We start from the raw sequence: 10,311 nt of genomic DNA, 5'->3' as shown, positions 1-10,311 counted from the left end.
CGAAACACCCTGTATATATATAGAAATAGAGATTACTAGCTGTACACTTGAAATTACACTAGCTGAACTCATTAAAATCATTACATATTTTTTTCTTATAATAGCCATTTTAAACGGTCTTCCAATCATGTCTGATAAATATCTTAGCAAAATTTATTATCAACAACATAAAACATTTTGAAAACAGGCTCTTCTTATGCGAAATGATTTGAAAAGTATCACATCGAATGCTTGAAAACGCCAGAATGGTCTTAATAATCATTGCGGCAGATACCGTCAGAAATAAAGTCCAAATCCTTTGATTTTTTTTTACGCATAATGTTTCCGATGACAGTTTTCTTTCCTATCCCATAAATCAGCGTTGTTTCAACCACTCCTGGAGAAGCTACGTCATAGTTCTCTGTCTGCTTTGCAAACCGAAACTTTTCATTTAGTCGTACACATAGCGTCAGTCGCACTTACAAACGCGGTACCTCAGTTATGGCTGATGAAAAAATTGATTATTATTATCCTGGAGATGTAATTTACACTGGTAAACCGTTCATCTCATGTATTCAAAAAGGCGTACAAAAGCATATATGCGGATATTGTCTATCAAGGTAATTTTTTATTAGCTTTATCTTAAAATTAAGCTTACGAAAGATGGATATTGATACTTATCTGTATAGAAAGAGAGAATATTGTATTATTTCTGTAATGACGTAAGATAGAGTAGGTACGAAAATTCTTTCAGTGACAAATTATGCTCAGGTTTAGAGAAATTATTGACTTGTAATATGTTCTGATAATTATGAAATTTCTAGTTATAAAATGTTGCAGATGAAATTGATCAAAACTAATACATGCTGTTTGAAGTTTTCGGGGAGGTTTTCTTCCAATTTTTGTGCATAAAAATTATTGCCGAAATAACTGTTCTGTGAGGAATGTATGTAATAAGCTACGTATATAGCTTTTGCGTGAAAAAAACTCAAAATATCCTGTATCAGTTTAATATGAAAAATAATATACATTTTTGTTTATTTAAGTAGTTAAAGAAAGCATAAGTTGAGACATACGTTGAATATAAAAATTAAAAAAGTACGTATATATTAGGTTTTGTGGTGTTGCATTTTCTATTGATTGCACATGATACGATATATTGATAGTACGGCCGGCTCCATTCCTATCAAGGTAAAGTTTATGATTTAGGTAATTATTAACAGTGTACATAAGTAAATAATACATAAATACATAAATAAACTATTGTTTATTGGCGTATAAATTATGTAAAGGTAGCATACGGAAACTTACAAAATTTTGTCATTGTCTTTAATGTGACTATTATAAGTTTAAAATAGGACATTTCAGGAATTTATTTTCGTAATTTAATGTTAATTAGTTGATAAATTTTAGAAAAAACATATCCTCAAATTTGTTTTACAGTTATATTTTATTATTATGTATTAGATTATGTTTAATAATAATGCATCTTTCATACATTTCTGCTTTATTCTTGGAATGGTAATAACAAAGTTGGTTGCTCAGATAATTACTTGAAGTTATTCAGTTCTCATTTGGTGATAGTTCTTAATTTTTTTAATTCATAGTCCTTAAAAGTTCTTAATTTTCGTGCAGACGTATGTACAACTGTTAGCAGCTACGTTTTACCATTATCTTTTCTATTAGTGTACAGAATGAGTTGTATTTTTATAGGAGTTGTGTTAGTTTTAAGATTGGATGAATTGGATGAATATACATAAGTTTATACATAAATTTTCGAAGGCGGAGGTTTCAGTCAAATGTTGTATACTTATCATTGGATTTTATTTTGCACGTATTTTTGTTTTGTTATGAATATGTTTACATACATATACATCTAAGAAAAATAAAGAATATGTAAAAGATTAAATTAGCAACGTAAATTAATTTCCCTTCACTGTTCTAAAAATAGCAACATCTACTTGCACTGCGTCATTTCGAGAAAAATCTTATGTCATATGACTCTTACGTAATTCTGGTGATGTAAATTGAACTAAAACTCAAGCAGCCAATAATAATTTTACAGTATCATTAACTATCTAATCAAAATGCTTTGAGAAGATTTCATCCTGAACATTACGCACTTTCTTTATACGCTTAACCTCAGGTGGACTGCAGTCTGTCTGCTTTTTTTTTTTTTTTTTTGCTGCAAATCTTATCAAAAATGTAAGCCCTTTCTCCTTTGGGCCTGTGAGCCGTAACATGTTGCTCAAAATAAAACAGAAGATTTAATTTACATTCGCCTCCAATTTCGTCCTCCTGCTCTTCAGTTACTTTGTTTGTATTATTACATACATATATATAAATATGTTGTAGACGTGGATATTAATGATCCAGAAATTAGCAGCAAACGTGGCAGCCGAGGCAGATTATATGTTCATTTTTATTTCAGCTGTTACGTCAGTGTTATTGTTGTTATTTCCGAGTCCAAATTTCATGGAAGAATAGGTGACAGAGCCTCAAAGAGAATAGATGTCGTGCACCCCAATTTTAGGAGAGAGAACCCCGGGTGGTGGTCTAAGGGTCTCTCACCCCTCTTCCCTGCCACCAAACCCTAGCATCCTACCACCGAGAGGACGTTTGGGTCGCTATATATTGTGCGCGAAGCATAATCCACATACAAACAGTCATGTCTTTTCCGGGATTCGAAACGGGCCCTCCAATACGGCAGTCAGTCATTAATAACTATCCCGTCTTGGCGGCTAGAAACCGCCATTTTCTTGTAATTAAACGGAAAAAATGAAAGAAACGTTAATTGAAATGATTTCTGTTACTTCGTAAAAGAGAGGTACATAATATAGTTTTTTTTCCCTTCAAATAGCTGGTACATGATTCTTTTTTTATAAATAGCTGGTGATATTTATATGGAACAACGTCTGAGCCAAGTCAATAAAAGTTTCGCTGTAAGGAATGCAAAGTGCCTTTCATAAAGTGCCTTCTTCTTTCTTCATTTCAGTCAATATCCATTACAAAATCAGACAGTACCTGTGTCTTTTCCAACATTTTGTACGTTTGGTAGAGACGCCTTCATCGCAACGCCTTCGCCGGGACTCGAACCACGGACCTCTCGAATACGCGTCGAGCTTCCTGACCACTTAACTCCGAAAGCATGTTAAGAAGGCGGGAGAAATACCTTACCGGTAAAGGCTATTTTCGTCGCTAGTGCAGCTTTCACCGTCATCGAATTCTTCATTTGTCATTTCACGATCGTCATTCTCAACAAATTCTTTAATTTTTCATTTTTACATACATGAAAATAATTCGCCGCCTGTTGCTATTGTAATTCGTATGATTTTCTTGTCTTCATTTTCAATCGTTCGAAATCTTTAAAAATGTCGGCATCTTCTTTGCCATCGCTGATGCTAGCAAACATACATTGTTGATGAATTCACTTGTTCCCACGGGATCATTTCCATACAAGTGTCTTACGTTGAATTGCTTCCAAAATGCTGTTACTGTCTCGTGCTTTCCTTGCAGTGCTTTATTTGGAGAGATGTAAACATGAATGACGTAATAGGCTTTGAATGTTTTAATGATTCCATGGTTTTAAGGAAGTAATCCGGTCTAGATTTAGACTTGATAAGGCCCTGAGCTGTTTGAGATATGGGGCTCTTCATAAGTCTTTTATAATATATTTTAATACTATTTATACTATATTTTCAATTGGGGGGCCTCTAAGCTGCAGCTTGTGTAGCTTATACGTAAATCTGGCTCTGGAAGAAGTGCTCGGTAGAAAAAATAAAATCTCTATATTTGAATGAAATGTTGTGAGGGTTTCAGTGCCGTGTCCTAGAGGATTATCGAGAATTAGAAGGACTTTTAAGCTAACGTTTCGCTTTTTAAAGTGATTTTTGACTTTTTAGAAAATGAATTTTCAAAGCAATAATCAAAGAGGACTATCGGAACGTGGCGGATACGGTGCACAGTATACCGCGTATAATTCATATTCTTCTTGCCTTGAGACACATGTTAAATTGAGACACTTGAAAAAAAAACGCGTATAAGAAAATTCGCGTTCCGCAGTCCGCGTTCGTAAATCCAATGTCAATAATTCTTCACAAGTTTGAAACTAGAAATCGAGAGCAAGCTCGTATAATTTTTTATGGCTTCATTTAAGTCGTAATAAATATCTGTCTATTAATTAGTTATCGTGTACATTAATTTGGACAGTCAAATTTATCAGTCTTTGATTTTTAACTTTCTTCATATTCTGTTAATATCTTCATCTTAAAAGAAAAAATTTTCACCTTTCTCAAAAATATTTTCTCTTCTTTTTCATAAAGAAAAAGGTAATCCTCCAGTTACGTCTTAATTCACCATTATAATGTGCTAGAGCTATTTCTTATGGACAGGCATGCTTATGGACAGGCATGCTTTCGTAAAGAATTTTCTAAGGGAAACAAACTGGTAGTTACGTTTCACGTCAAGAAAACGATTAATAAACATGCAGCCAGCCCATTCGCCAGTACTCAATGCTATGTTAATCCCTCTATAAGCGTGGAAAATTTTATAGATTTTGATTTCAAAGCGTTATTTGCCGTTTCTTTTTCTTGCAGTATTAAATTCCACGAAGTCATACATAAAATTTTAAACTGATTTCTTTAAGGAGGCTATCAGATTCAACCTATTATACAGATTTATCTTTGGATGCCTTACATAAGTTTGAACTTTGTGTAAAGTAATTAGTTGAAAGTTATGTATAATGCATGATTACGATGTTTCAAAATTGAAAGTTATAACTTTCAGTTTTAATAGTTTGATAATTGTGGTGATAGTTATAACTATCGCAATTAGTTTTTAAATGTGTATCTAAAATTTCGCTTGCCCGTTCACCTGAGGCAAGTCCATTGTTCAAGCTGTACTAAATTATCTGGAGACTCACAGTTTTCTATTTCTTGAATGGAATGAACTGTCGGTAAGTCCGTCAGTAGCGACGCAGATAAAAATTTTTAACCGGTACAAAATGTCTTCCAAGTACGGTATCCAAGGGTGTTTTTTTATATCTACACCTGGAGTTGTTTCCTTGAGTGCAATAAAATGTAGAAGTTCTTCATTCACTTCTGGATTATTTGGTACATGGATGAACATATCTAGTTGTGATTTGTCCGTAGATTATTTTTAGGCAGTGATCTTTTACTGTTTTCTGCAGAACCCGGGGTTCCGCTATTCAAACACCAGGGATCCGTGACTCGAAATAAAAATTGAAGATGAAAATTATTGGCCATCCATACTAGTTGACTGTCGCACTAGTATTTATTAACTAAAAAATATGAGGATACATTTAGTTACAGATTGGTTTTAAAACGTACCATATGGTCATCATACTGTCAAAGAGAATAATGACATACACTGGCTTTGCAAAAATCAAGTTTTTGTAATGAATTGAATTATGACAACAATGCTTTAAATTTTACAGTGGAGCACTTTTTTCAATTGAAGAAAAATATTAAAGAATATTTCGCAGAAGAAAGAAAATACGAAAATTCGTACTATACAAAAATACAAAAATATCAGATACAAAGAATACTAGAAAATAGAAAAATACTAGATACAAAAATTCGTTCGTATACTACGATAAACGAGAAGGCCAGCTAATGAAGGAAGGGAATAAGTTATTGTCATATCAACACGTTCTACGTTAAAATCCAAATTTAAGTTAAGAGGAGCTCTTAAACTTTTGTTGTAGATTCATGCGGAATACCTGGAAATTTCTGATACAGCTGTAACCATAATGGCGTTCGGAACAACATAAAGTGAAAAATATTTCTCAGCGTATGTGGAAACCAAAAAAACAACACAGAGACAAATTAAATGCAGATTAATAAATGCGATAGCAGATAACATGAGTAGAGCTAGCTTCGATAGTCAGTGTAAAAACAACTGCAGGCATATCCGTTGTGATTAAATATGAGGCAGTGGTAGGTGACATCTAGAGCACGAGTTAATACTATTATAATTACATTAATTTTACGTTAAAATTGTTTAATAAAAATACTTTTTATTAATTGCCTTTACATAAAGCACTTAAAATATATTGATCTACTTTAAATGTTATGATACTTACGTATTATCCCGTCGACCATTAAAGTTGCCTACCATCGTTCGAAAGTTGGCCAAATGCCTTTTATTTAAAACAATGAATATTCTACCCTCTTCGTTGCTTCATTTTTGCTGTTTATGAAAATGTTTTCGTCTGTTTCTACTATTTTATTACGCCTTCCGATTTTACCAGAAGCTCTGCTGAGAAAACAAACTTATCACAAGTAATTTTTTCAATCTGTTGCTCATTTTTATCGGCCGTATTTAACTGACCGTATTGTATTCATCAATACACACGTTTTTTATACCAGGATCCGTAACTTTGAAAATAATCCGCTACTTGCGGTTCTGTTGAAGAATCCAAATTTTAATGATTTGTTTTCAAATGCGAGAAAAAAATGCAGCAGTAAGAGTTAATTTATATCATTCTTCGTCATAAAATGCAGCTTATCGAGAATCAATCACGGTTACATGAAACGAAAGCACATATATTATGAGTTTGTTGTTACTTGACGATTTTATCCATAACTGCCGCTTACCGTTGCAACTATAGGACCTATATTATTTTAAGATATATTTTTCTAAGGTTAGAATGGGGTTCCCTGAAAAAAAAATCTGATAGTCCTAAGGGTTCTGTGAGTCATCAAAGTCTGAAGACCACTGGTCTAAGGCCCAGACTCAATACTGAGTGGTTCGTTAATTTTTTTTTTTTTTTTTTTTTTTGTAAGTTACTTATGACATTATCGGAAATAACAGAAATTTCCTTTTCCATGGTACGTCTAGATGCAGGTATTTGTTGAATTAATTTGAGTAGTTTTTTGTTTTCGGGATCTAAAGCAGAAATTACTTCTAAAATATTTCTTTTTTGAACCAGTGTAAGAGCGTTTAACCTGAGCGGTATTGAAAGCAATAAATAATCCGGCCTCCATTGTTACATTTGCCTCTTTAATAAAAGTTGACATAATCTAGATTTGTTTATATTTAATTTTGCTTTTTTAGACAATTTTTGAATTCGTTTTGACTCTCAACCAGCAGAAAATTGTTGTAATATGCTTTGATTCATAATGTCGCTCAGGGTTATTGGCCGTGAACTGTGACAGTGTTACTACCTCACATAACAGACATTGGTTTCCCCGTTTTCTTCAAACTCGTTCTTTCATTCCGCTTTAAATCTCTCTCTTCACGTCTGTTTTTTCCAGATAGCGTAATTTCTTACCTCCGATGTGAAAGTGTGACCCCCCCCCAAAAAAAAAATTCAGATTTTATATTACGTGAAAAAGGTCTGTTTTTAACGTTTTATACGTTACCTTCATGTATTTAATGTCATGTTCCTCGCACTTAAACCAGAAAATTAAAATTCTACAGCAGTATCACAAAATAATTTAAAAAGAGCAGCTTTAGAATTTCCGATACACAATCTCGCGCGCTGAAGATAAAAATATTTTTTTTTTCGTACAGTGTTGCCATTGCTCGCTTTGAAATCGTTGAGTTTGTTAATCAAAAATTCGTTAAAAGATTTACAAAATATGAAGTAGGTAATAAAACAAATTCCTGATTCCAAGTTTCTGCTTTCAGATGTACATATTCGAGTGAAGAATTACGTCATTCAAAATTTGATAACTCTAGGTACCGTTGTTTTCTGACAGTGAAACGTACATTCATGTATGCAAATTCTTCATTATTTGATTTCTTTAAAATATAATTCAGGGCGATAATATGTAGTGGCAACAATTTGAAAAGTGAAACGGGCATTTAATGTTTTCAACGCAAAATTGCAAAACGAAATTAATAGCCTTTCTGGGCTATTAAAAAAAAAAAAAAAAAAAAAAAACTGCTGAAAGCAGGATTCAGTTGCAATCATCTATAGCCATAGTTCAGATAATTCTGATAAAGAACGTAGGGAAAAGGTTTAAAGCATAAATGTCAGGCGTTTTTTTATGCGTGCAAAAACTTTTATTCTTCTGTTGTATAAATCAAATGAGCTATGCGTCGTAACATGCAAAAATAAACATTCTAGCCTGATTAGTGATGCTGAAAACCTTCCACGTCAGACACACTTAGAAATGATAAATAGATGTCGAAAATATAATGAATTATAGAACTGAAAGATGATAAACAGATGTCGAAAATTTTATGAATTCTTTTAATCAGATCTACCAGAAAAGTACGCTCTTATAAACTATGCGATCAAACATTCCATTTTAGGAATATGTATATTACTCGACTGTTTTCGGAGGAATGCAATTACGGAATTTAGGCAGTGAATTTGTCACAGTTTATGAATGCGCTTCTCTTCTGAGAAATAACGAAGCCCCCCTTCCCCCCCCAAAAAAAGGGTAAAGTCAGTTTAGTCTTTCTCACGCAGTAAATACGAGAATAAAAAACTTCTATATTAATTTTCATATGGTACATTTTACATATTCCAAATTATTGACATGTTACTAGATGAATGCAACAGATTTTGAAAATGTTTCTTTCAGTGATTTATTCAAATTTTAAAAGTTATGTTTCTAGCTAGCAGAAAGATTGCCCCTTGTCTGTTTTCTTGACCAGTATATTCTATTCATTGCTTTTTGCAGCCTATAATTACCATTCACAGACTTTTTCCATTTAGAATTTTCCGTTCTGGTGGTGGTAAGAAGGATTTCGTGAACGTTTTTTCTCTCCGAAGCGTTACGTGTCTATCCTAAAATGACGTTTTTGAATGTAGAAACCTTAAATGGGATACAGAAGTTGCAATTCCATTTCCTGTCAGCTGGTATTAACCGCATATTTACAGTGCCTTTAGAGCAGTATTTCTTAAACTGTGGGTCGCGACCCTAATTGGGAATCGTCGGCGCATTTTTTTATAATAAAAACGTACATTTTACTTTAAAAAATTAAAGTTAATAACCTAAAACTACAATAGTTTATTACAGTGCAAGTTAAGAAACCGATAGTTTCAACTTACGTGTGTCAGATTTGCGCTGTGCTTATGCGGGTGGGTCCAAAAAATTTTCGTAAATATTATGGGGTCCTCAAAACAAAAAGTTTAAAAAACCCTGCTTTCGAGGATTGTTTTCTCTTAACCTTTACGTAATGAAATTCTGTCTCTCTGAAATGCCGTGAGAACAACGAACTCTGAAAACAATATCTCACAAGTGCATGGACAGGAAGGAGGTAGGAATTTTTTTCAAGCAGAACCATTTTATTAATGTACTACGTGAGAAAGGTAAACCCATGGTCCACAAACCCATGGTCCACAACATGTTAAATGGATGGACAACGAAAAGCCTCGATGGATATAAGTTGGAAATTCTAGCACTGGAGAATTGCTTGACGCGTTTTTAAGAATTGCACATACTCGGTATCCATGTACACATCGACTTATTTTCACTTAAAAAAAAATCCCAGAATTGCACAAAAATGGCACTGCGCATACCTTTTATCTATGTACACATCGACCTATTGTCACTTAAAAAGTAAAAAAAAAAAAATTTGACAAAATTTCAATTGTTTTTACCCCTGTAAAAAGGGGCAAACAAATAAGTGGGCGATTCTGCACTTTACCGAGAATGGTTTCGAAGAAAAGGCATCATTCATTATAGAAAATTATGTTTGAACAACCAGCGAGATGACATTATGCTTTAGCGATAATTCGGTAGCGAAATAGCGATGCAGGCATCCATTCAGTTATGGATGACTGATAACTTATAGCCAGAATACCACTGAGATCAGTAGTTTACCTGGCTCAATGAAATTTATGCCAGATGGACACAATAACATAGAACTATCTTCACATAATGTCCGCCGTAAGGAGGAGCAAAGACGGATAAAGAATAGGAAGACCAGTAAAGGCGTGTAACCGAAGTGAAGCAAGTAACCGGCCCGGTAAAGGCGTGACTAAGTGTGAGTCATAAAATGAGTTAAGAATGTGAATAAAACTAGTGAATTTAAGAAATACTCAGTACAATAAATGAATAAGATACAAAATTAAGAATGCTAAATAAACACATTAGGTACATTATTTACAGGTGGGCGGAGAATTGCTATTTTGCGTATTCGAGTTTTATAAGCAGCTAAGATGAATTTAATAACAGACGGTTTTTCTATTGATTAGTATGTGTTCGTTTTGGAAAAATTCGATCTGGAAATTTAAACGTAATATGCGGCTGGTTTAACTAATGAGTTTAGCAAGTGGCCGATCCTGTATTTATATTCGTTAATATTATGCAAAGGCAGACATATGTTAATAATTTTGTGTTGTTCAACTGA

General features: G+C 33.4%; 1 protein-coding gene across 1 annotated transcript in view; it reads left to right on the top strand.

Moving 5' to 3' along the window:
- The first annotated feature begins 417 nt into the window (after positions 1-417).
- The window catches only part of LOC118198853 (histone-lysine N-methyltransferase SMYD3-like), an 89,606-nt gene continuing 79,712 nt past the window's right edge, over positions 418-10,311 (top strand). Inside the window, exon 1 of the mRNA XM_085812012.1 lies at positions 418-599. Within this exon, the coding sequence (XP_085668138.1) occupies positions 481-599 (119 nt within the window). The 5' untranslated portion in view covers positions 418-480. The remainder of the gene's footprint in view (positions 600-10,311) is intronic.

Source organism: Stegodyphus dumicola, chromosome 2 (assembly GCF_044657685.1).
Source record: "Stegodyphus dumicola isolate Sdum_Otavi_A_Nest chromosome 2, ASM4465768v1".
Lineage (NCBI taxonomy): Eukaryota > Metazoa > Arthropoda > Arachnida > Araneae > Eresidae > Stegodyphus > Stegodyphus dumicola.
Note: the sequence above shows the minus strand (reverse complement) of the source record. Positions and strands in the feature narration are given on the sequence as shown.